The 27,270-nt window shown below is 51.5% G+C and overlaps 1 protein-coding gene across 1 annotated transcript in view; it reads right to left on the bottom strand.

The window, feature by feature from the left end:
• Positions 1-26,991, bottom strand: part of BCR (BCR activator of RhoGEF and GTPase) — a 109,337-nt gene extending 82,346 nt beyond the window's left edge. The window contains exon 1 of the mRNA XM_090292724.1: positions 25,611-26,991. Within this exon, the coding sequence (XP_090148850.1) occupies positions 25,611-26,919 (1,309 nt within the window). The 5' untranslated portion in view covers positions 26,920-26,991. The remainder of the gene's footprint in view (positions 1-25,610) is intronic.
• Positions 26,992-27,270: the final 279 nt, after the last annotated feature.

The raw sequence follows: 27,270 nt of genomic DNA, 5'->3' as shown, positions 1-27,270 counted from the left end.
TCGTATGCGGCACCCAGAGCAATCGAATTCACAGACAGAAAGGAGGACGGTGGTTGCCAGGGGCTGGGGGGAGGGGAGAACGGGGAGTTGTTTAATGGGGCGGGGTTTCAGTTTGGGAAGGCGAAAACTTCTGGAGATGGATGGCAGTGATGGCTGTAGAACAATGTGAACATACTTAATGTTATTGACCTATATGCTCACAAATTTTACAATTTAAAAAGAGCAAAAGCAAAGTTCTGTAACGGGCCAAAAGCCTCGCCTTTAACCACTTCTGAGTGCAGCTTTGGACAGCACACGCTCACAAACAGAGGCTCCAAGCTACAAGGTCCCTTCATGTCACCCCACATACCACAACCAAGAGCTGGTCATGCCTGGGATGTCACTCCTGCTACCTGCCTGGCCAACTCCACCACAGAGAAGACACACAGGGCACCAGTTCTCAGGCACGTTCTCCCTACAGATTTCTGGGCCGCCACTCCCAAGAGAGCACATATAGAATGAAAGATCAGCCAGAAGGAAATAAACATGGGTCCTCAGAGCCACATGGAGGCTGCCAGCAGCCAGTGGTGGGGTGGGGAGGCTGAGCTGGACCAGGCTCAGCTACTGGGGCTCCTTTCTCATCTGTTTCATGTAGTAAGATGTCATCCAAAATGTCATTTAAAAAGAAGGGCTCTGTTCCTAAAATAAAACAAAACTGTCTGAAAAATCACTGCTTGGAAAGTGACGTTCTGGGCTTTTCCAACTCTCATTTTCCACTACACCACTAAAAAAAACCCCACTGAAACCTTCAGCCAGCTGATGATACCGCCAACATCCTCTCCTGCTATCTGTCGTAACAGCAACTACGGTAACAACAAAAGGAAAGTACAAGTGTTATCAGGCAAGTCGAGGAGTACTTTTTCTGCACACATCACCTCACTGAATCTTCACGGCAAGTCCCTGGGAACGTGACGTCGAAAGGTGACTTCTATTTTACAGATGAGGAAACAACAACCTTCATCAGTTCTCAGGCACGCATTTTCCACAAATTTCAACGCAAATGAAAAAGTGGGACCTTAAATGGAAGTACCGCCTTCCTTCTTAGGAGGACACCGGGCTAATGGTGTGTTCAGCATCGAGGGCGTATCAGAGTGAAGGGACCATCAACGTGCCCCAGGATCCCGGCTGGGATGGGGCTCTGTGTTCCTCAGAAGTTTGAGCCCAACCATCCCTCAAGGGGGGCTCACCACACCTCTTAGCCCAGCCCATGCCTCACTCAGGACCCCCAGAACTTGGGAACACAAGTCAGCAACACTGCTATCCCACAGCCAGGCCAGTGTCTGCCCAGGGAGGCTGAGCCCTGACACTCCCACCAGGCTCAGGGTCATGGGTGTTCACAGGGCCAGCTGCAGGAGCCAGCCACATCTTCTCTGGAATGGCTGCCCCGGGATGGCCAGCCCTGACCCAGACAAGCAACGGGACAGCTGGGCAGACGTGGCCACAGTCAGAACAAAACCAACAAAAGTGGTTCTCACGGCACCGTCCCAGGAGTGCTGTTCTGTGGAGAAGCCTGAAAGCCTCCCAAAACAGTGCTCACCGCACTGTCAGTTCTTGCCCCTTCTGTGGTCCCCACCCCACCCCAGCGATGGAGATGAAAGCCCACCATCCCTCACATCTCCAAGCCCTCTGCAGATGAGACACTAACTCATGACTAAGTAATTCCGTGGTTGGAACAATACTTGGAACTAGAGGCTGCCACCATCTCCTGGCCTGAGAGCAGGTGCATTTATTTCCCTGTTCAAATGAGGAAACAAACACACGCCCTGTGCATCAGAATCAGAGAGGGTGGTCCATGGAAGCTACTGTATGTGTCGGAAAATGTGTTGGCAATGCTCATGGGTGGGAGTCACCCTGGGATGCAAGTCTGCAATGCTGTCTGGTTCCAAAAGCCCCCTGCACTCCCAGAACAAGAACGGTGCATCCTCTGGAGAGGCTGGCAATCCCAGCCCCGGAGAGCCCAATGGGGGCCTATTCCAGGCCCTGGCAGCCTGGTGCGTCTCAAGCACCTACACAGCAACCGCTGCGACAAACTTCCTACTGCACTTCCTGCTGAGGCCCCGGAGTCTTGGGCGTCCCTGTAAACTCCAAATTCTGCCACAGTTCCCAGGCACACGTGTCAACAGGCACAGGTCCAAGGACCACAGGCAGTGAAGAGATCCAACTGAGATCACAGCCCAACCTGCAGGTTCTTGGTCCTACAGAGCCAGCGAATCTACCAATCCTAACAGCAGTCCGTCCGCGACCCACAGCTTGGATTGCAGGCTGCAGGCAACGAGCATGGCCGTATCCCACAGCAGCTTTTACTCCAGCCTGCGGTGCCCTTCCTGGGGCCTGGCCAATCTGGCAGCAAAAATAACAAAGGGGAACTCAGCAGCTGGACTCCTGGGGAAGAGGAGAAGCACACGGGAGAGCTGCAGGCCCCCTCTTAGAGGTCAAAGGGCCCGACCTCCCATCCACCTGTCCCCTCTGGGATCCACACTTCTGTGTGAGGCCGAGGGTGAGACAGGCAGAACCTGGTTATGGGAAAGGGGCACCAGAAGAGAAAGGAGTTTTGTTCCCTGGTACCCTGAGGGGAGCAGCCCCTAACCCGGAGAGAAAGGTTAGACTCAAGGAGTAGCTGGGAACATACTGAGGGGGGAAGCTCCTTGTCCCCACCTCCCCCAGAATGCGGTGTGGCCTGGATCTTCCAAGAGAAACTAAAAAAAAAAAATAAGAAATCAGTGTGCCCTGGCCAGGTAGCTCAGCTGGGTGGAGCATCGTCCCAATGCACCAGGATTTCCGGTTCGATTCCCGGTCAGCACATGGGCAAGAATCAACCAATGAATGTGTGAATAGGTGGAACAACAAACTGATATTTCTCTTTTCCCCTTCCTCTCTCTCTAACATCAACTAAAAAGAAAAAAGGACAGAGTCTACCAAAAGCCATGTACTGTATGACCTCATTTATATGCAGTGTCTAGAAAAGGAAAACCCATAGAGAGAGAGAGAGAGATCAGTGGTGGCCAGTACTGAGAGAAGGCATGGGGAGAGACTGCTGTCACATATGGGGGTTCTGGGTGTGACAACAACGCTCTGGGATAGACAGTGGTGGTGCCTGCGTCCCCCAATTCTGTGAATATACAGAAAACCACTAAATGGCATGCTTTAGGTGGAGGAGCTAGGTGGGAAGTTGTATCTTAATAAAGCTGTGGGAAAAATCGGATAGGGACTGTGTCAACCCATCCATGTGATAAAATACTCCTCAGGAATAAAAAGGAACAAGCTATCAATACACACAACAACTTGGATGAACCTCAAGTGCGCTGTCTAAGTGAAAGAAGCCAGATCCAAAAGGCTCTCACTGTGGGATTTCATTTATTCAATATTCAGAACTGCATGGAGAGAAAGGACATCAGTGCTAGTCAGGGGCTGCAGGTGGGAGAGATGGCTACAAGGGACACAGGTGACAGAACATTCTCAGGGTGATGGAACTCTCTAGGGTGATGAAGCTTTTGGGGTGATGTACCTATTATGTATGTTGATTGTGGTGGTGGTTTCATAATTCTGTCATAACTCACAGAAGAGTACATCAAAAAGTGTGAATCTTATAGTCTGTAAATTACATTTCGATGCATACACATACACACACACACACACACACACACACACCTCTAATGACATCATAGCATCTTTTGAACCTCTGATATTTTCTTAAAAGGGCAGATTAATTTAAAAGATATATATTTTTTTACCCTCAACCCAAAAATTTCATTTTTCTAATGGATCAAAATTCCTGTAATTGGAAATCTGTAAAAAGAGGAAAAAGAATTGGCTGTAAAACAAATAACTGAAAAGAAAAATCTGTAACTATGTGTAGAGATACATGTTAACTGAACTTACTGTGGTCATCATTCTGCAACATATACATGTATCAAGTCATTGTTACATACCTAAAATTTATGTTACATGCCAATTATATCTTAATTAAAAATAAATGAATAAATAAACCAAATAGCTGAAGGGAAGGAAAATATAAAAATCTGATGTTAAAGGAAGGCCAATGAATTTGTAGACTCATGTTCACAGCAGCATTATTCGCAACAGCCACAGGCGGAGGCCCCTCAAGCGTCCATCAACAGAAAAATGGTTAAGCAAATTCAGTGCATCCATTCAAGGGAATATTATTCAGACCTAAGAAGAAAGGACATTCGACAAATGCACAATAGGGATGAACTGTGAAGATATTATTCTGAGTGACATAAGCCAGTCACAAAAGGACAAATACTGTATGACTCCACATATATAAGGTAGCTAGAGTCATTAAATTCACAGAAACAGAAAATGAAATGGTGGTTGTCGGCGGCCCGAGTGGGGGTAGAGAGTTGTTTCAGTTTGGGAAGATGGAAAAGTTCTGGAGCTGGGTGGTGGTGATGGTTACACAACAGTGTGAATGTGCTGAATGCCACTGAGCTGTGCATTTAAAATGGTTAAGACCCTAAATTTTATGTCATCTGCATTTTACCACAATTAAAAAAACAACAAATAAACAAATCCCCAAATCCCAAGAGCTCTCCCCACAGTCATCAGTGACCACACTGCCTTGGGCCTGGTGGAGCCCTGACATTGCAGCCCTGGCTGCAGGCTTCAACCAGCCACAGACCCTCAATGTCACGCAGACACATGCACAGGTGTGGGGGGACGGGCCCTGGGGGAGCAACTGCTGCTCTCTGTGCATTCCAGCCCCAGGTACTCACAACCACTGAGAGGGCCTGACAGCCTGATGAGGAAGCAACTGAAGTATCAAGTTCCACAAACACTGAAGCTCCTGCCTGCCTGTTTTACACACAGACACAAAATACCACTCTGGACTGGTGCTTGTCAACTGGAGACTGAGCCAAGGAGCCCAAACAAAGGTGAGCACAGGTAGGTACATCTGCCTTGGCCAGAGCAAGGCTGTCACCTGTGGCAGGAGCTCTATCCAGGAAGAGTCCAGGAGGCCATGGTGGCCCAGGCACACTGCAGGGTAGGGCACTGGGCTGGCAGGGTGGGCTCGCATACCCTGCACTCACCATTCTCCATGCAGGCATCACCAGAAGCGTCCTCTGACCCATGGGACACACCAGACTTCCCCACCTCTTCAGCAGCCAGTCTCTCACCCCAACACCTGCTCCAGCTGCCTCAAGCCTCACAGAACCCTGCAGCAGGTCAGGCCACTCCACCCCTCCACGCCTCTATGCACAGGCCTGCCTCTGCCTGGAATGCTTCCTCCAACACCCCCCCCCCCGCCCCCCACAATGGCCTAGCCCTAACCCTTCTCATTTGGGTCCATTCAAGACCCAACTAATAGACTGCCTTCCTTGAGCTAATACAGCAGAATTAGTCCCTTCTCAGTGCCCGCTTGGTACACACCTCCATGACAGCGCCTGTTTGTCAGCTGTTATGTGTTGATGGATTCCTTGGGGTCATGGACTGTGTCAAAGCCTAAGCACAGGGCTTGGACTCCAGCAGGTACTACATAAAATTCATATGAACAGACCGATGGACGGATGGCAAGACGATGGGTGAATGGGTAAATGGATGGACAGATGGATGTTTGGATGGGTGGATGATGAATGAATGATTGATGATGACTAAATGTTTGTGAAACCTAACCTGTAGGCCTTTGGGAGGTGATTAGGTTATCATAAGGGTGGAGCCCTCCTGAATGAGATTGGTGCCCTTATAAAAGAGATCCCAGAGAGCTCCCTCTCTTGCTTTTTTTGCTACGTTTGAGGATGCAATGAGAAAATGGCCATCTATGAACCAGGAAGTGGGCCCTCCCCAAATCTGTCGGCACCTTGATCCTGGCTTTCTAGACTTCAAAACTGGGAGAAATAACATTCTGCTGTTATAATCCACCCACTCTGTGCTATTCTGGTACAGCAGGTCAAATGAACTAAGGCAGATGGTTGAATGGACGGATGACGGGTGGACAAACAGATGGATGGGTGACCGATGGAGTGGCTTAGGCGTGGCTGCTGCCTTCTCAGGCATGTCTGCCACTAGGAAACAGGTGAGCAAGAGTTTACTCACATACTGACAGCTTGAGGAAGATTCAGAATTCTAATACTCTTCTCTCAAGGCGGAGGGATTTTTTTTTGTTTGTTTGTTTTTTTTTAAGAGCTTTGATCAATTAGTAATTCCTTTTTCGACTTTTCATTATGGAAAATTTCAAACCCTTACAAAAATAAAGAATACAGTATCATGAGTACCCACGTCCCGTCACCCAGCTTCATCGATTATTAACCTGTGGCCAGCCTTATTTCAGTGGACCAACAGTCAACACTGGCAGTAGCAGGGTGTATGAGAGAGAAGAGGGAGTTGTCATCCACCTCCCAGCTCAGCTCTAGCACCTGCAGTGACTTCCTGGAGGAAACAGCCCTCAGGGGGACAGGAAGACCAACCCTACCTGCTTCACAGGTTCCATGAGGAATCATGGGAGCTCCTGAACACAGATATAAGACACCCACACACATATCCGACACCTCATTTCATAATCACCAGGAATTAGGAGGCAGGTCTCTGTAGAACAGAGGCTAACAGGGCCCACAGGCCAAATCTAGCCCGTCACTGCCCATTTTTGTGTGACCAGGGATCTGAGAATGGTTTTAAATATTTACATTTGAAATGTCTATATAAGTATTTACCCAACAGCCTTGATTCTGCCTCTCAGCCACAAAACCTCAATTAGTTATTATCTGGCCCTTTAAGAAAAGGTCCGCCAGGCCCAATACTGCAGAAAAAAGAGCAGAGGGTCAAATAACTGCCTTTGGTTGAAAGCCAGAGTCTGCCACGGAAGCTTCTTACCCTTCTAAGCTCCTGCTGTCTGAGCATCAGCGTGGCAGGCACCACCTAGCTCCCTGCGGAGTGCAGTGGGGCTCAGATCCCAGAAGGTACATGGGATCCTGTTACAAATTGTAAAGCCAAACCCAAGTGCAAAGTTCCAATAAAGGGTGTTGAGGGGGCGGGTGTCTCTCTTCTGCAAGACCACAGGAGAGGGAACACTGGAACACTTTAGGGGGCTCATGTACAGTGACCTAAGCCCACCAGATGGAAAGTTCCGGAGGACAGTGCAGACTTGCACTGAGACATTCTCGCCTTATAGGAGAGCCGATGGTACGCACAGACTTCTTCCTGCCCTCAGGCCCTCCAGACAGACCAACCCATGACTGGGACTGACCAGCTCAGCAACATGGCAGTCCCTGCTCCGGCTGATACTGGGAATGCCCAGAGAGCTTCCACTGCAGGATGTAAACTTTGGACTCTGATACCAGGTGGGGCCTTCACAAGGCAGCAAGGCGCTGGAGGACCGGTCCCCTGGGATGAAGGTAAACAATGGCCCCAAGGTGCCAATGTCCCTCACATACCACCACCGAGATGCACGCAGGCAACACCCTGCACACAAGCCTTGCCCATCTCAGCACTGGCTTCAGCACAGCACTCCTGACCACGCAGGGCTGCTCTGGCTGGCTAGACACCAGCTGGCACTGCCAGGCCTCCCCCTGCCAACCACCTGCCTGGACACCATCACCTCTGCCCTGGCAGACGCCTTCCTGCTGCCCATGCTCTGCATTGCAGCACACTGCCCAGGTGACACCCACCCAGCTTCGGAGCATCTGTGTCAGCCCTGGGGGCTGATCTGAGGACCCCTGTCCCTGGTTAGTGGGGCAGTGAAGGAAGATGACAAATCAACCAGCCAAGAAGCATCCTGGTTCCCATTAAACTTGTACGTAGAGCCAGATCCACCCCCTGGCCCACCACGGCTCCCTGGACCCCAGTCACCACCGGCAGCCAGACCCAATCAGGGTCTTACACAAAGACTGCTTTGGGACATGCGCCAATAAGGTTTTCCAAGTCGTTTTCTGGGAACTCAGGGTGACTTAATTTAACTTGGAATCACAAAACTAAAGGGATCTTAAAAGGCGCTACTGTGTGGCTTCCTCATTTACAGGTGGGAATTCAGAGGCCCATGGCGTGTAGTGATTCACCTAGCTTCAGACGATAGCTGACAGCGTAGCTAAGATGGGAAACAGAGAGCAGGAAAAGGACAAAGCATAAGCCCCAGCTCTATAAACCCACAACCCGGGGACGGCTAAGACTCCTGAACTGCTGGCTCTCAGCTGCAGCATGAGTACTAAACAATTACATGGATGCCCACTGCAGTGAGACAGCTGTCGGTGTCAGAGAAACATGCGTTCCTCTCTTTTCCTCCCCATTATCCTCACTGCCCTCTCTCCAAAGGCAGCTTCCTGGGTCTGTCCTCACCTCCAACCTATACAACCACACAACCTACACACTGCAAGTCCTCCGGCACAGTGAGGTGTTCGACCTGACAAACCCAGCAGCGTCCTACTGCCCTGGCCTGGCTTCTGCCTGCTTCTCCCAGCTGAGTGCAGCGAATACTTACTGCCTTGTTTCCCTCTGTAAGATCTCTTTTCCACAGCAGCGTTCCGTTTCCTTGGAGCTTCCCATCAAGCCAGGCAGGAACTCCACAAGCCAGAATTAACTAGACAATGCTATCTAGAGCAAACCAAATCACTGGCCAGAACGCAGAGAAAAGAAGCCAAAATGCTTTTCAGATTCAGTAACAAGCAGTCCAGAGCAGCAATAAACTAACAAATTTCATGATAAACAAGAGGACAAGGAGTTCTTTCCCTACCAAGCACTACTGAACTGCTAAGAACTATCACATAGCCAGTAGCCTCAAGGATCTTCCCAGTGTGGCCCCAGCTCAGGGCCTCTTCTGTTTCCAGAAGCATCAAGGAATCAGGAGTCATGATGGGACCCAGCGTAGGGCAGATGCCTCCTAAGGCCAACATTAACCTCAGCTCCTGCTTCTCTAGATAAAAAAACCCAGATCACAATTTTGGACTTGAGGAGGCAAGGCCCCACCCAGCTCAGCCTTTTTATCACCTGCTGGAACTACTTGGGTAAAGTCTTGCAAAAGAACAAGAACAAGAAAGACATCAAAGAAGAGCAGAAGATTAATTGTGAAACCAAAGGTAAACTGGAAAGTTTCTGGAAGGTCATTGGGCAGTAGATATCAACAGTTTTAAAACCAACCACACCTCTGGGTAAATCCACTGACAGACGTCGACCATGGTGGAAAGAGACAGAATGCAAACAGAAATCCATATAAACATACACACAGAATATAATGAATCCATTAAAGTGTACACTTCAAACAAAATGTGGTAAAAATAAACAACTGAATATTACTCAGCCTTAAAAAGGAAGGAAATTCTGATATATGCTACACCATGGATGAACCTCAAAAACATTATACTAAATGAAATAAGCCCTGCCGAGTAGCTCAGTTGGTTAGAGCGTCGTCCTGATGTACCAAGGTTGTAGGTCTGATCCCCTGATCGGGGCACATACAAGAAGCAACCGATGAATGCACAAATAAGTGGAACAACAAACTGATGTTTCTCTCTCTCTTCCTCTCTCTCTCTAAAATCAATAAGTTAAAAAAAAGAAAAGGAAATAAGATAGTTATACTGTGTGATTCTACTTATAAATGAGGTACCTAGGATAGACAAGTTCATTGAGACAGAAAGTAGAATGGTAGTTGTTAAAGGCAGGGGGAAGGAGGAATAGGGAGTTATTGCTTAATGAGTACAGAGTTTCAGTTCTGCAAGACGAAGTAAGTTCTGAAGATGGATGGTGGTGATGTTTGCACAACAACGTGAAGTGTTTCATACCACTGAACTGTACAATAAAAAACGGCTAATAAAAAATAAAGTAAAATAAAAAGTTAGAAGGGTAATGCTTATGTTATATATATTTTACCACAATTTAAAAAAATTAATGCAATAATATATCAAAAACTATTGACTGTACACTTGAAAAGGGTGAACTCTATGGTATGTGAATTATATCTCAATAAAGCTTTTTTAAAAAAATAAATGCACTGTCCCAGCCCGTGTGGCTCAGTTGGTTCAAGCACCATCCCCCGAACCAAGAGGTCACCAGTTCGATTCCCGGTCAAGGCACATGCCTGGGTTACAGGTTCCGTCCCCTGGGCGGAAGGCACGGAATCAATGTTTCTCTCTCCCATTGAGGTTCCCCCCTCCCTTCCTCTCCCTCTAAAATAAAATAAAATAAAATAATAAATGCACTAAAACATAATAACCAGCTATATACAGTAAACACTTTAAATGTACAACAAAATTATATTAAACTATAACTCTTTTACAAAGTAATAATGTGGCTATTAAAAATGTTTACAAACTATTTAGTAAAAACAAGAAAATGCTCCCGTTAATTGATAAAAACAGGACACCCAAGTAGTCAGTGAAGGAAACCAAAATTCTGCCATCCTGATTTAAGCTGCCCCTTTGAGATATTGATTTTAAGCTGTTTGTTAAGAAACAAGACTCAGAAGGAATGTTTGAGCCTGACCCCCTTTCCTGACCAAGAGATTCAGACAGAGAAATCTGGTTTGGGAAGGGAGCCTTGGCTCAATCACCTCGAGAATCTTCACCCTAGCAGGAGGACTCCAAGCCTGTTAGCTAGACAGCCGCGTCCCCACTGTTTGCGAGCTGCCTAGCAAGGACTTTGCTGCCATGTGTGCTGCTATTCCTCAACTACCTGTAAATCAACCATTCTCACGCCTTAACTCTAATACCCCACCCCCTCTCCTTTCTCCTTTGTCCAAAATGTCTTACATACCCAATGTTGCCTGTCTTTAGAATTTTCATGCCTATGTAAATTCCCACGCACATGTATTAAAATTTTATTTTCTCCTGTTAATCTGTCTCTCTTAATTTGATTATTAGCCCAGCTAGGAGATCTCAGAAGATAGGAGGAAAAGTATTAATATTTTTTAGTCCCCCACAACAGTAAGATCTCTGTGACAGAAAATAATTACAGGTATGATTTTATATAAAGTCAGAAAGAAAAGAAAATCTTCCTCAATCTTGGCTGCAGAGGAAATAACCCAAGGATCTCTTCCAAAAACCTATGCTCTCTCAGGGGAGGAACTCAAACAGCCACATGTGAAATGTGTAGGAAAAGGGGCAGCCTCAGAGCTGGGGGCAGCTGATAGCCAGCAAGAAAACAGGAACCTCAGTCCTGCAACCACCAGGAACTGGGTTCTGCCAATGACCTGAATGAGCTTAGAAGAGGACATGGAGCTCCCAATGGGAATGCAGGCCTGGCTGACACTTTGCAGCTCTGGCAGACCCTAAGCAGAAGACACAGTTGTGCCATGCCCAAGCTGCTGATCCATGGAAATTGGGAAATTTAAAAACATAAGCAATAAAAGCTTCACCAATCAGATTCCCAGAAGTAACCAGCTATGCGTGTGCGTGCCTGATTATTTTTAACTACAGCAAAGGCTACAGTCTACATCGGCACTTGGGTGGAGACCTGCTGCCGTCAGTCTCTGCCAGGCTAAGTGCCCCCATTGCCCATAACCATTCTGCTGACAATCTCTAGGCTTAGTGGCACTAGGCAGAGAAAAGCTATGGCCTCCCAGAGCCTAGATACTTCCATGGACACCAGTCAAGACTTGGGCTCCTAATGTCACCTGCTGTCCTGCTGACCCATAGGCAGTCCCAGTCAGATGAAAACCCCCAGGCCTTTCCTAAATGAACCACAGACCCGACCAGCATTTTAAAAAGCCCCCTTGAAGCTTCAAAACAAAATAGCTCTAGAAGGCAACAGCCAAGGAGACAGCCCATGGGTTCTGACTCATTGTCCCTGGCTGGCATGTGCACCCCAGAGCCTGAGCCCTGGGATGGCATGGGTGTCTGAGCTCACACCATGACGCCTGCAGGTCCAAGGATGTCCCCACGAGAAAGTCTCGCCTTGGCCTTTGATGTCCAAGGTCTTATTAACAGTCGTGCCCCGTCATATCCCATCTTAAGAGTCCCATAAACATGAAATGACCCTCCTCCCTTAGAAGTGACTCTGACTAATTCACATACCTGACGGAGCTCAGTGCTTTGAGGGCAAGGGAGAAAAGAGAGAAAAAGAAACATCCATTTTCCATTCTCTTCCCATATCCCCTACTCTCATGGGGCCACCAGGCAGGGCATTCTTGTTCTGGTGGCCATGTCCCTGCCACCTGTACCCAACAGCTGACTGTGACAGCTTGCAACTGCAAATTAGACAGCAGGCCCCTCGCTGGCTTTCTGTGGGCCTGGCTGCCCAGCCCAACACAGTGGACACTCCCCCAAGAAAGCCCCACACTTCCTGAGCAGCGAGAACAAAGTGCCTCTCCCAGAGAGCCAGTGGGCCGGGTCTCAGCCCATTAACCTTCCAGGACTTCCTTGCCAGAGTTCCTGGAACTGACGCTACAGACTTTACAGGGATAAATAAGCAGGCGCAGGGCTCACAGGACTGGGAATCCAGGAGATGACAAAGGCGTGCTGGGACCAAGTCTCCCACACTTCCTCACACACCCCCTTCTGGAGCGCCACACACCTTTCTAGAGCCTTGTACAGCCCTTTCTGGGCCTTGCTCGCTCTTCCATGGAGAAGAGTCTGCTTCAGGGACTCACACCATCTGGCTGCTGAAGAAACGCCACAGGAAAGGAAACCAGACTTATGTTAATAATCACAACCCAGATTTTCTAGGGCTGTCACAGTGGTACACCAGCTGCTTTGGGGGTTGAGGACAGACCCATGTGGCTGCTCCACGACAAGATGCCGGTCACAGGGTCTCCATACCTGGCACCCACAAGCCCACCCAAGTGCACGGCTGTTTTAGACCTCAAACCATGATCACAACCCCACAGGGCCCCAAAGCCCGGCTCCACACCTGACACCCCATCAGCACAGCTCCTCACTGCATCCCTCTCCACCTACCCTCTGCCTCCAGCCGCGGGGACGCCACTCCACGGCCACCCTTTCTATCCCCTTGCCCACCACCTCCCTTTGTGCCAGCCACATGGCACAACTCCCTGTCCCCTGGCCCCAGGGTGAGCCATGTCAACACCCTTGAAATATCACCATGTTCCCATCAGGTCCTAGTGACCAGACGCCTACAAATCCACGTCACCCCCGGCTACTGTTCACTAATAACCTGGCCACTCCTCTGCTGGGGCCGCCAACCTCCCTACAAGACCCACATACACCTGAGTCACTTCCCTGGAGTCCCACTTGGACGATCTACCCCCCAGGGACCCTGTCGCATTGGTCACCTCCTCGACATTCACTGTCTAGGTTGCTCCACCAGCAGATGGGGACATGGCCCTGCCCCGGGAACGGAGCAGTTCCACACTCAGGGAGCACTCAGACCCCCAACCCTAATAAGCCTCTGACCACATAGGCATCCTCACTCCCCACGGCCAGCACTCTGGGCACTGCGGTCCCCACGCAGGACTGTGGTTTCTCCTTCGCCCTCTTGCAGCCCCCCCCCCCCACTGTCTCCTAGTGGTCACTTCCCTTTAGCCCTTCTGCAACATTAACACGCCACTGCCCTTCCCACCTCATTTCTGACTCCTCCTCTCTCTCACGTCCTCCAAACATGCAAGGCCCCAGGCCCACTCCAGCCCTCCTCGCTCCACATCCCCTCCCCTGCTTCTGTCCTTCTCTTCCTCCCCAGCCTGACCCCTTCTCTCAAAGGCCACATCCTGCTGCCCACCCTGAGGCCCTCCAGCACAGCCGTCACCACGCCAGGCCCGCCTCCCTTCTCTTTACCTCACCCCGGCCAGCCAGCTCACTGGCATTTTGCCCATCCCCTGCCCATCCCCACCTCACCCCAGACGCCAAATCCAGGTGGGCCAACTCCCACCAGGCCGGCTCACACAGCACTGCCAAATGCACCTGCCCGAGGCAGAGCTCCAAAGGTACCCTGTCCCCTGCTCAGCATCCTTCAGTGGCTCCCTATGCCTGTCTGAGGAAACACAAGTCTTCCTCAGCCTGGCTTCTGGGTCCTACACTGTATCACCCCAACCCCCCTATCTGCCTTCACCTCCCCTACTGCCCACATTTTACACCAACTCACCAACCAAACACCTTCTGTTATATTGTGAGTGAACTGAAACTTCCCAGCCTCTGAGCTCTTGCCCACTCCAGATGCTGCCAGGAACACAATCTTTTTCCCTGTGCCCTGAACCGCAGGACAGACGTGAGGCTTCCCTTCTTGCATCTTCACTCCATGGCTCTGCAGAGCCTTGAGCTCTGCCCCACATTAACGGCAGTTTAGGCGCCTTCCCGTCCCTGCTCCCACCCTGGTCTGCAGGCTCCTCCACCCCAGTTAAGGGCTGAGTCTGAACAACCTTTTTATCTCCTAGGATATCAGGAGGGACAACCTGTCCGAAAGGCCAGGTCCATATGGCCTCGAGTCCTTCACCACTGACAGCTCAGCTCTGGGGTTCCCCTTGCTCCTCCACGAGGACACCTATGAGGGAAGGTGCCCTGGAAAAGGCAGCATGGTACCCAAAGTGCATCTGCCCAGCTCAGTCTCTTCATGGTTTGCTGTCCAGCCACTACCCAGGCCTGGCAATAAAGACCCGAGAAAGAATCCTTGAAGACATCATGCCAAGTGACGCAAGCCAGGTGCAAAAAGACAAGCCCTGTGAAAGCCCATGTATAGGAGGCACGTATGAGAAGTCAAACTGACAGAGAGGAAGGAGGCTGCCTGGTGTGTGCCAGGGGTGGGGGGATGGGAATGAGGGGTGATTGCTTAATGGGCAGAGTTTCAGTTTAGGAAGATGAAAAAGTTCTGGAGAGGGATCGTGGACATGTGAATGTGCTTAAGGCCACAGAGCTGTACACTTAAAAACGTTTACGATGGTACACTTTATGTTCTGTGCGTGTCACCACAATAACAGGGCGTGGTGGCTAGGGGAAGGCCACGGCCTGAAAGGACTCTGGACGGGAAGGCCTGTCTCTGAACATGATCCATGTTTTCCCATTAACTCTGCTCCTTAAGAAACACTGAATAGGTAACAGTACTGAATTCTGCACCTAAAAATGGTTAACATGGTAAATCCCATGTTATGTGCAGTCTGCTCCACAATTAAAAACAAACAAACAAACAATGAAAACAAGGGAAAGAGTGAGGCAGGCTCCGCAGGATCCTGGTGCTGCTGAAAGGTGCTGCTGCGTGGGGTGCGCACTGTCCTCATCTTGCTACACTCACAGGAACTTGAAAATGGGGAAAGCACGTGGAAAGCACGTTTCAGGGGACAATGTCCGATGCACAGGCCGAGAGGTGGGGCCCCCAGGCTGGAGGCTGGAATAAGCTCCATCGCCCCAGGCCCCCTTCCCTGGTGAGCCCAGGGACTCTCAGCCATCAGTTGCCCTCCAGCGTCCCATCGCCCCACACACAGCCCTCACAGGTCCCAAAACCCAAAGGTAGGTCAGGCGAGGACCCCCATGAGCCAGCAGAGAGTGCTCAAGAATAATCAGAGCCCGACCACCTTCACAGGAAAAGGCCCTCTGGAATAATATGCAGCTACAAAAAGGAATGAAGTCCTGATGTGTGCTACCACGAGGGTGAACTCTGAAAACCTTACTCTAGGTGAAAGGAGCTGGACACAAAGGCCCCATGTTATATGATTCCATTCAAGTGAAACATCCAGAGGAGGCAAATCTATAGACACAGGAAGCAGAGCAGCAGGTGCCTAGGGCTGGGGGAGGGAGAGGGTCATGGCTGAAGGAAGGTTTCCTTTTTATAAAAAATCTTTTTAAAATTTATTTATTTATTTATTTTTAGAGAGAGAGAAGAAGGAAGACAGAGAGAGAAACATCAATTTGTTGTTCCACTTATTTATGCATTTATTGGTTGCTTCTTGTATGTATCCCAACCGGGAATTGAACCCACAACCTTGGCACATTGGAATGACGCTCTTACCAACTGAGCTACCTGGCCAGGGCCCAGAGTTTCCTTTTGAGGTGATGAAACGTTGTGAAATTAGACAGAAGTCATGGCTGTCTAATTCAATATACTAAAAAACACTGAATTATACACTTTAAAAGACTGAATTCTCCAGTGTGAATTATATCTCAGTAAAGCTGCTTAAAAAACACCAGCCTCACTCAGGAACATAGCTGGAAGGCAGATGCCTGCCCATCAAGACCCCAGGCACCAGACAGGATGGGACCTGCCCTTGATTCCAGGACTCCAAGCCAAAAGCTTTCTGGAGCTCTCAAAGAGGGTGGGGAGAAAAAGAGACAAAGCCACACACAACCCAGGTTGAGGCAGGTCCAGCTGTCCCAGCCCCTCAGGAAGTAGGGGCTGGGCACAGCTGGTGGACAGGGGATGGCAATGGTCACTGTGGCCCTCACAGCCTCTTGGTCCCACCACAGACAGGGCTGGCTCCCAGCCCGCCCTGGTGTACCCCTCACCAGCACCTCAGGGACACACTGCCAGGGCCAAGCCCACCCCTCCAGTGTCCTCCCCACACTGTATACAGGGCAACACGCCCTGGTCTGCAAGTCCTGGGAAATGTGCAGATGGAGCATGGGTATGCCAAAGTGTTAGTAATTTTCAGAGCTTCCTCCCTTCCTCCTTTGTTTCCTATTAAAATAAGAAAGTGCCTTTTACTTCCTCTCTTAAGGCCTCACAATCACTAAAAATGACAACAAAGGGGTTCTAAGTCTTCCTTCTACAAACCTGGGTGGGTGGTGGTGGGGGAGGGAGGGGCTCTATGAGAAAAATCAAGAGCTCTGTCTTCCCCCAGCTCCTAGCTTCCCAGGCCCTCAAAAGCCACCAGGCCAAGCCATCCAGGAATACTGCAAGAGGACCCCATGGTACCCCACACGGGGGTGAGTGTGGCCTCAGCACAGTGCATGGCCCCAGATACGTTGGCTGATGGAACTTCACACCAGATGAAATAAGTAGCTGGCTTTCATTGGGGCCACAATGCAGAAAAATACATACCGTACCTTTAAGATGTAAGAAGTCCCCTCAGCCCAGGAGGACACACTGTGAGAGGAACGGAGGGGTATGAAGGCCACAACAGATGCCTCACCCCACCCCCCACCCCCTGGCGCTCATACTGGACACTTGCTGAGTCAAGAGGGTGAATCTACTGAATTATGCATCTCTCCTTTAAAATCTTGCTAAGTGGTGTTCAATCAACTGACATTAGATGCCTGAGGGGAGACTCTGAGAGACCAGACAGGGGGCCAGCCCCTCCCCATGTATTCACATCCCCTCAAGGCCTCCCAAGGCAGGGGTGTCCTCTCCAGCTGCCACTTAAATCCCTGCACAAGGCCACATGCTGCTGGCTCCTGAGCAAGCCCAGACCTTCTACCTTCAAAGTCTGTGTTCTTTTCCTGGACCAAGTGGATTTACGTTGCTTCTAGGTGGTGACTTCTAGAATGTTCACCATGTTACATGCAAGGTTATATGCATATGTCATATGCAGAAAAATCTCCACCTGTTCCACTGGTTTCCCAGCCGATCCCAGCAGCATCTTCTAAAAGGGGGCAGTCAGGCATGTGAAATAAAGTGAGTCTTCAAAAGCTCTTCTGGAGCCAACAGAAGCCCTTGAGTGGAGGACCCCCTCGGGCTGTCTGTCCCCTGCTCTGCTGGCCTGGCCCCCCTGTGCCTGGAGCAGCAGGTCTCACCCTCTTCTTTCAGTGCTCCCTTGGCTGCCTCCTGGCCAGCTGGACATGGCTGCTTTCTAGCACTTCCTGGTCACCAACCTTGCTCCCTGGGCCACGGCCCTGACTCTTTGTGCAAAAGGCCAGCCACCTGTCACATCTCCGCAGCCAGGCATTATCCCTCTGCATCTCCCAGAACCTGCTCACAGTTGGGCAGGGTCAGCATGTGCCCACCCCTCCCCACCAGCCCTGACTGTTAGATGCAAAAGGAGGATAAAGGGCAGTGTCCTGCTAACAGACCTGTCCTCTTGGGTCCTTCACCACAGACCTTGCTGGAGCAGTCTTAGCAAAGTGCCCCAGGAGGACACATGGGAGGTCAGGAAATTCCTTTCCCGGACAGATATGCAAAATAAGAGACAAACAACATTCCTAGATGGCTGATACCTTTGTGGACCTGCCGGAAGGCCAAGGCCAGGAGATCCCTATCAGAGCTTGTAGGTTTATAGGTTTGCTTATAGGAGGCTTACGTGGCCTTGGCGGTCTCCCTACCAGACTGAAAATGACCTGCTAGGAGGCCTGTCTAACACAGCAGGTCCCCAAACGTGTTTGCAAAATGACTGGTTGAGGTCCCCTCCACTTCTAGGAGGTCACTCTCTGTTCAATTCCATGGGATCGACCTCACCCCACACTCTGAGGAGAGAGGCCAGCCCCAGCCCCTCTGCTGACCGCCTGACCTGGGCGGGTTATTTTAGGCCCATGTGTTTGTCTCACACACACCCCACCTCCCGGACCCAATCGGCTGATGGCTGACATATAATTATGATAATAATCTCACTCCACCACCTCACAAGAATGTTTTGAGGGCACATGAAACAGCATCCCCACTACACAGAAGGGGCGTCACAGTCTCCCTGCCACAGACCTCAGCAGGTGCGTCTATGAACCCACCAGTCGTGTCTGCCTTGGGCCCCAGCCACCACCCCTGTCCACAGTCATGTTGCAAGGTCGCAGAAGTGTTTGACAGAATCCAAGACACTAATTAGGAGGTCCCAGCCTGTGGATTCGAGACACTCTCTAAGGTTTAACAGGGAAGCTCCAGCCTCAGCAAAGAAGGAAAAATAATCTCCAGATCACCTCCAAAGCCAAAGCTTCCATGGTGGAGTACCTGCACCATTAGGCCCCTGAAAATCCACCACCACTTATCAGATGGGGTTGAGAGGGTTGGGCCAGACCTGGGAAGGGTCTGAGTAAACAGAAACCTCAGAGATGGGGCCTCACTGCATCTTTGACTCACAAACACAGCACTGAAGACACACACCTGTGTGGGCTCAGATCACCACCATCACACCAGACACTGTTAAGGGCCTAAGGTGAGGCATACCCTCTGGGACACTGAGGCAAGACAGACTGTCCTGATCTTCAGGATCTCATCATCCTTAAGAAGGAAGTCAGAGAGACACAGGATTAATAGGAAATAGCTGCAAATATACGTAGTTAGAGGAAGATACACGATTAGGGAAGACTGCTAGAACACAACTAAGGTTTTGTTTTGTGTTACTTTTTAAAGGATTAGGCTCTTGGAGCTGAGCCTTTCCACAAATCCATGAATTAAGCCAAAGGCAAGAAAGAATTCCCTCAAAGATAGTGCCTGTCACATAACAGATGCTCAACAAATACCTTTGATTGACTGAATGGGGGAGAGGTGGTTCCTCTGTAAAGGAAAGGGAGCTATAAACCAGGATTAAAAAAAAATATTTAAAAACCTGTCTCAATAATAATTTTAAAATTTAAAGAAAAACATTAAAGAATTGAAAGAAAGGATCTCAGCAATGACGGGGTCCAACCCCTAACTTCTCAGATGAGGACAGTGATGGCAGCCCATGAAGCATGGGGACAACTTCCCCAGACGCCCCATAGTGGAATCCAGGCTCCACCACACAACTTGGCTCACCTCAAATTCTTCTAAAACACAGCTGGTGAGGCCAGAGCAAGCACCTCTCTCTCTGTCACAGCAGCCCCTTCCTCTGCTGCCCACTAAGGCAGAGTGCTGCAGGCTGTGAACTGTGCTCCCCCCAAACTTGTGTGCTGAAGTACCAACCGCCAGTATCTTAGAGTGTGACTGTATTTGGAGACAGGGTCTTGACAGAGGTGATCAAGTTAAAATGGGGTTGGTTGTTAGGGTGGGCTCTACTTCAATCTGTCTAGTGAACTTAAAAGAAAAAGAAAACTTAGCCCTGGCCGGGTGGCCCGGCTACTTGGAGTGTCATCCCATGAACCAAAAGGTTGCAGTTCAATCCCCCATCAGGGCAACCGATCAATGTTTCTTTCACATCGATAATTCTCTCTCTACCTCTCTCACTCTCTCAAATCAATAAACATATCCTCAGGTGAGGATGGGAAAGAAAAGGGAAGGGGCGGGGAGGAAATCAGACACACAGAGACAGCAGGGGTGCGTGTGCACACGGGCACATCCAGCGAAGATGCAGCAAGAGGACGGCCCCTTGATCTTGGACTTCCAGCCAAGTTGTTTAAGCCGCCCGGTCTGTGATATTCTGTGATGGTCGTCTTAATATACTGTGACTCTTCAAAAAGGTGGGTGTGAAAGCCAAGGAAACCCTGCCGTCACTAACAGCTGTTCTCCTAAAGAGAACGTTCCTATTAAGGACCAGAGATGGGGAGTTAAGGACGAGAATGCTGCTCCCAACTTCAAAAACCCTACCTGGGTGACCGAAACCAGACACAGAGGACAAATATATGGTCCCACTGATATGTGGTACCCGGGATAAGCAAATTCGCGAGGACAAAGCAGAATGGTGGCTGCCAGGGGCTGGGGGTGGGAAGATGAGTGATTGCTTCGTGCGGATGGAATTTCTGGTTGGAAGATGAAGACATTCTGGGGGTGGATGGTGGTGATGGCTGCACAGGATGTGAATGTACTTAATGCTACAGGGTTGCACACTCAATGAAGTTTAACATGGTACATTTTATGATGTACGTTTTACCACAATCAAAAAACCCATCGCATGTTACATAAATAACATAGCTTAATTAAAATCACTACTTTTTTCTTTTTTTCTAAAGGAAAATACTCTACACGAGCCACAGGAATTGTATGCCAGTCAGGGTCAAGAACCCCTATGGGGTTCCTCCTCCCCCAGCCGTGATCTAAAAAGGAGCCCCAGTCAAAACTCAAGCCTATTGTTTTGTAACATGACAGCACTTGAGGGTGTCCAGCCTTGCACTGTGAACGTGGAGCCCTCTCAGACCACAGGGACGAGCTGCGTCCAGGCTCAGGCACTGCTGAGCTCCGTCCTGGGTGGGCCCCCGCGCTTGGCTCAGCCGGAACCTTTGCCCTGGTGAGGACAGCAGTCTCACACACACAGATCCCCTGGGCCACAGGACTCCCAGCCAGAGGTGGCGGCTGGCCACTGAAGCAACAAACGACGCAAAAGGGAGAAGTGTGAAAGGCTCGTTGCCCTGGACCCCCGCAAATCAACAGCACTCCCAGCCCCTCCTTTAGTGGAAGGTTCTGGAATGCTTACTCTGTTCCCAAAACAGGAAAGGCATCCTTCCCGAGCCAGGACACCCTAGTAAAATTCAATCTAGACTTCATTTCCACCCTGCTGATGACTTAAGTGGCCTCAGGACTGCCCGGTTCTGTCCACTCTCCCTCTGCGCACAGAGTGGAGCCTGTACTCAATTTAGAGGTGACCACAGGCTCTGGTCTAAAGAAATGACAGAGCCAGCACAAGGCCTGGGTGACCTTTCACTGCCCCACGGTTACTCACTCTAAATGGTCACTGGTCCATTCAATCATCCAAGGGAAAAACAAAGCAGTAATCATTCCGGTGACAATACATCACCAGAACCCAAAGGGCAAATTAAGCTGCTTGATAAATCTAAAAACACATGGCAGAAACTTACAAGAGAGCCCACAAAGAAACACGAGATCTGGGGGTGACATCTCACAGCTGACCCTTGGAAAGGGCTGAGGGGCAGAGAGGGCTGGGTGCTCAGATTCAGAATTCCTCACACTAAAAAAAGGACTAAAAACGGAAAGGTCCTTGAGCCCGCTGACCTCCTCTCTCAGGACAGGGCTTGCCAGTTCCTCCAGATGGGACATTAAAGGACAGGTATGGAGGTAGGAAGAGACAGGTGCAGCTGATACGACATTTCCCAAAGACGAGCTCACCTTCCCAATTTCCCGGTCCCCACCCCACAGCTGTGAAAAGAGGACAGGACCTTCTAGCACCTGCTGTGTGTCTTGCTCTGACTAAGGCTCCACAGGAGACCCGGAATGAGCCAGGGATCCCTGCCTTCAAAATGCAGTCTGTGCTATCACATGGATGAAAAACTTGGGGACATTATGCCAGACACAGAAGCACAAATACTGTGTGATCCCACTTCTACGAGATACCAAGAATAGTCAAATCATAGCAACAAAAAGTAGAGTGATTGTTGCCAGGGGCTGAGGGTGGGGAAATGGTGAGCTGTTGCTGTTCAACGGGTACAGAATTTCAGTTTCGCAAGATGAAGAGAGCTCTGGAAATGGGCAGCAGTGGCGGGGAGCACAATATGAATGTACTTAATTCCACCGAACTGGATATGTAAAAATGGCTAAAACGGGTTCAGTGGTAAATTTTATTTACGTGTATTTTACCACACGCACAAAAAAAAGTACACAGTCCAAGTCACAGAGGGCAGAAATGGGTGCCTCGGAGCCTTTGCTCCCACTGCTCCTGGGGGCAGACGGCTCCCTCACCCTCTGCTGCTAGACCTGTATGTGTGTGTGGGTGTGTGGGTGGGCGGGGCCCCTCTCCAGTGCCAGGCTTGCGGAAGCTGCCCTGATCTCACTCGGAACACATAAAGGAGGTGTGTGCTCCTCTCTCCTATTAACTTGTGAGCTCCCAGGCAGCCAGGACCACACTCTCTCCTTCCATGTGGACCACACAATACAAAGGGAGGGGCTTGTACAGAGCAGAACTCACAGATGTTATAGACGACCCCCTGGACAAGCCAGTCATGCTTCTCAGGCACAGAGTAGGGTGGAAGGAAGAACACCCTAAGGCCACTACATTCTAGAAGGGACAGCTCTGCATTCCCACAGGGGCCCCAAATCTCTGCCATTGCCTGGTTGCATCCTTATTGGTGGGCAGGGTAGGTAGGCAGCCCCACCATGGGGTGATGTAAGAGTCCAAGAGGGACCCTACAGGAAACACACTGTCACGATGCCTGGCACACAGTGGCTTGTGGTCATTTCAGCTCCTTCTCTCAAACAGAAATATGAGGATCCACTCATCCAAAGGGATTCTGATCCTATTGGACCCAGGCCCCCCTGTGTGCTGCTGCAAAGAATTAGGCTGACTTCCAGGCCCATCTCACACTGTCATTTTCTTCACTGACCCTTTTCGGTGGCTCGACCCTGGCCAGAAAGCTCCATGGCTGTCTAAAGAACATTAGTGGCACTGGTTGGTGTGGCTCAGTGGACTGAGTACTGGCCTGAGAACCCAAAGGTTGCCAATTCGATCCCAGTCAGGGCACATGCCTGGGTTGCTGGCCAGACCCCCAGTTGGGGGCATGCGAGAGGCAGCCAGTCCATTTCTCTCGCACATTGCTGTTTCCCTCCCTTTCTCCCTTCCTTCCCTTCTCTCTAAAAGTAAATAAATAAAATCTTTAAAGAACATCAGCCCTGGCTGGTGTGGCTCAGTGGATTGAGTGCTGGCCTGCGAACCAAAGGGTCACCAGTTCAATTCCCAGTCAGGGCACATGCCTGGGTTGCAGGCCGGGTCCCTGGTTGGGGGGTGCGTGAGAGGCAACCACACATTGATATTTCCCTCCCTCTCTTTGTCCCTCCCTTTCCCTCTCTCTAAAAATAAGTAAATAAAATCTTTAAAAAAAAAAAAGGACATGGGTGAACAGTTGGGACAGAGACAGATGGCTGAGCCAGAGCGGGACTCTCCTTCCCCTCCAGCCACAGCCCTCAGAGGAGAGCACTGGGTGCGGAGTTTGAAGACCCCCAGAGCTAAAACCACCAGGAGTTTAAACGCCTAACAGGAGAGAGAATGTGGGACCTTGAGGACATTCAGAGAAGGATCCAGAAAGTCCTAAAAGTGAAGTTCAAGTTGTAAAATTAACTCATCAGCCATTTACTGAGCCAGGGTCTCAGAGGCAGGCCAGGGGTGCTGATGAGAGTGGGGTAGGACTCATAGGGAGGCCCACTGAAAACACATTTCATCCAGTTGGACCCCACTTTCTGGAAACTCAGAATTCCCCACCAGCAGGGAACGACGTTTCAGATCATAGGTCTGAAATTTTCGTCTTTGTTACTAATGTTCTCCGGCACCACGGCGCTCAGGGCCAGCCCAAGCTGGCTCGTTCGGCTGACACCTGGCCAGACAAGGCTGGTGGTGCCCAGTGACCACAGGGCAATCCTCCAGACTCTGGACGAGCTGATGTGCCTACAAAGCAGGTTTCTAAATACTACAGCCTTCCACCCCCCGTGAAGGACTTAGGGAAAACGGCTGGGCCAGGCCCCAGGTCGGAGCAGCACGCTGCAGCCACCCCCAGCTGCAAATGGAAAATCATCTCCTGGATATACCTAAAACAAACAGGACAGAGTGCTGATCACAAAACAGGCGGCTCACAGAGCCAAAAATAGCCTCACTTGTTTCAAGAGGATTCTGACCAATGAAGCACAGACAACTCCATCAGCAGAAAAAGAAAAATCAATGAAGTGGAAAACTGGATCAGCCCAACTGGGACCAGGAATCCAGGAGATTCCTGCCAGCCTCACACCCCACCCTATCCCACCCAAGCCCCACACCCACCCACCCACTCTCTCCTTACCCCAGTTATAAACTGGGCCTGGACCTCAAAACCCAGTCCCATCACCCCAATGCCAATGGTATTTGTACACAGTCCAGAAGTTATGTAATATACACAATCCCACAGGTTTAGTCTTAGGGTCAGCGCCAGACCACAGACTGGGAGCCTAAAATAGGCACCAGTGGGCACCTGTCCTTGGGATGATGAGGAGGCAGGAACCCAATGAGGGATCAGAAGCTGCAGCTGGGGTGAGATGCTCAGAGGAGCCTGTGGGTGAGTAATGACGGGTGAACTCTCCCACTAACACCCGGCGATCAGAACAGGTGTGGCTCTGCTTCAGCCCTGGATAAAATCTACACCCCTGTTGATTTTCAGTGTCTTACTGAGTCAGAACTACCTGTCATCTCACGTCCTCCTTTTAAAAAAAAATTTTTTTTAAAGAGTAGGAAAGGAGGGGAGAAAGAGGGGAGAAAAATATAGACAAGGGAGAGAAACATCAATCTGCTGCCTCTCACATGTGCCCCTACTGGGGACCAAACTCACAACCCAGGCATGTGCCCTGACCTGAAATCAAACTGGTGACCTTCCGCTTTGCAGGACAATGCCCGACCCACTGAGCCACACCGGTCAGGGCGCCTCACTTCCTTCTAATTGGTATTCCACCTGCTGCTGGCTATCAAGCAAACCTGACACTTCTATGGCCTGGGAGCACCTAGCACATCTTGAGTTCCCCAAACGTGTCATGTAACTCCTGTTTCAGGACAGGAAGGGCGGGGGAATGCCCAAGACACAGATCAATCCTCGACAAAACCATCTGACATAGATGGCAGAGATGACCCCTATTTATACTGTCCCCACCGCCTAGCATGGAGGAATTAGAGAACAAGGAGATGACTGCCCAGAACACCCTGGTCCCCATACGCAAGCAGCACACACTTTAGAACCGAAGGGACAAGCCACCTACCATCCCACACACCACCCCTCCCAACCCAATTCCATTCCAAACACTAGGAACCTGCATTCAGGAAGGCAGGAATGGAGCTTGTCCAGACGCGGGATAAGCATGAATCCTTCCTGTCGACAACAGTATCAGAAATTCACTCCAAAAAGCATCCCTCTGTTCCTCCCCCTCCAACGTCCCCCTTCCTATTCCCTCTTGCTGGCTCCATGGTTTCCAGCCAGGGAGCAGATGTGCCCACCTAAGCTGGTGGAGGTACCCACCTGTGTCTCCATGGAAGGTGCCTTCCTGAGGCAGCCTGCTAGACAAGCTGTCCCCATCACTGGGCCAGATCTGCCCAGTCTTGCGGACCCCCACGATGGTGGCCTCTGACACCACGACCTGGCACTGCCTGTGCCGCTTCTGGCACTGTGGCGTGGGGGGGCTGCTGCTGTCGAAGGACTGCTGTGAGTTCTGGGAGGGCGAGCGGCTCTTGTCCCGGAACATGCGGTAGGTGGTGGGGCTCGGGGAAACGCGGCTGGACTGGCCCGAGGAGAAGTCCTCCTCGCTGGAGGTGAGGTTCTCATTGGAGCTGCAGTCCGGGGTATAGCCGCCCCCGCTATCCTCAAAGCTCCGAGGGGAGTAGGACCGGCGGGGCCAGGTAAGGCGCTTCTCTTGCTCCGAGGTGCTCTGGCTGCGCAGGAGCGGGCCCTTGCCCTCCCCTTCCACCATCATGCCCCCCACGTAGATGCTCTGGTAGGGCTGGTACTCCAGGGGAGGCCAAGGGGGCCTGCCACCGCCATTGGTGTTGATCAGGTTGTCTTTCAGGAAGCGGGGATTCAGCTCGGCGTCTTCGTAGTCATCGAGGCCGCAGCTGCTCTCCGAGGCACGCCCCCGGTAAGAGGGCCTGGGCGCATCCCCCAGGCCGGGACCGGCGCCGTGCTGGGACTTCTTGCGTTCCATCTGCATGGCCTGGCTGCCCAGGGAGCTGATCCGGTCTGACACCTCTTTGTCGTTGACCTTCACCAGGCCGCGCTCGTGGTGAAACTCGACGTTCACGTAAAAGGGCTTCTCGGCGTCGCCCGCCCCGGGCTGGCCTTGGCCCTTGCGGATCCTCTCGAAGTTGGACCTAAGCGCCGCCACGCTGGTGGGGGGCCCCCGGTCGTCCCGGTCGGCGGGAGCGGCGGCCCCGGGCCTGCGGGCGGCTGTCGGCCTGGCCTTGCTCGGGGACCCCTCTCCGTCGGGCCGGGCCTCGGGCTCCTCAGCGGGCGGAGGGTCGGCGCCATCGGCGGGAGCGGGCGGTGGGCGAGGAGCTGGCGCACTGGGTTCAGCGGCGCCGTCGGGGGGCTGCGCCGCGCGCCGGAAGCCCCAGCGCTGCCGGTCGTAGCTTTTCTTCTCCTTGGCCAGCAGCGTCTGCAGGTAGATCATGCGGAAGCGCTCCTGGTTCACCTCCTGCTCCAGGCGCCGGATGGAGGCCTTACAGCGCTCCAGCTCCTGCTCGATGTCGCCCACCGAGCGCAGCTCCATGCGCGGCGGCTCCGAGTCCGGGAACTGCGCCTTCCACGCCTCGGCGAAGCCCACGGGGTCCACCATGGCGCAGTCAGTCTCACCTGCGCCGCCCGGGTGCGCGCGGGGCCCGCCTCAGCGGCGGCGCGGCGGCCTCGCCAGGCCCGGCCCGGGGCGCCCGGCGGCCCCCATGGCCCCACGCGGCGGCGGCGGCGGCGGCAGCGGGCGAACAATGCCCGCCCCCTCCCGGGCGGCAGGTGAGGCGGCGGCTCAGCTCCCGGGTGGCGCGGGCGCGGGGCGGGGCGGGGCGCGTCTGGGTGCGGACGCGCGCGAGGGGGGTGAGGGGGCGCGGGCTGCGCGCTGTGCTATTGTGTTGCGGGGCTGCTCGGCGCGGGGCGGGACCGGAGCTGCCCTCCACTCGGCGGGGCGCCTCTAGTG

The sequence above is a fragment of the Furipterus horrens genome, unplaced genomic scaffold, assembly GCF_987537825.1.
Source record: "Furipterus horrens unplaced genomic scaffold, mFurHor1.1.pri manual_scaffold_11, whole genome shotgun sequence".
In the NCBI taxonomy this organism is placed as follows: Eukaryota; Metazoa; Chordata; class Mammalia; order Chiroptera; family Furipteridae; genus Furipterus; species Furipterus horrens.
Note: the sequence above shows the minus strand (reverse complement) of the source record. Positions and strands in the feature narration are given on the sequence as shown.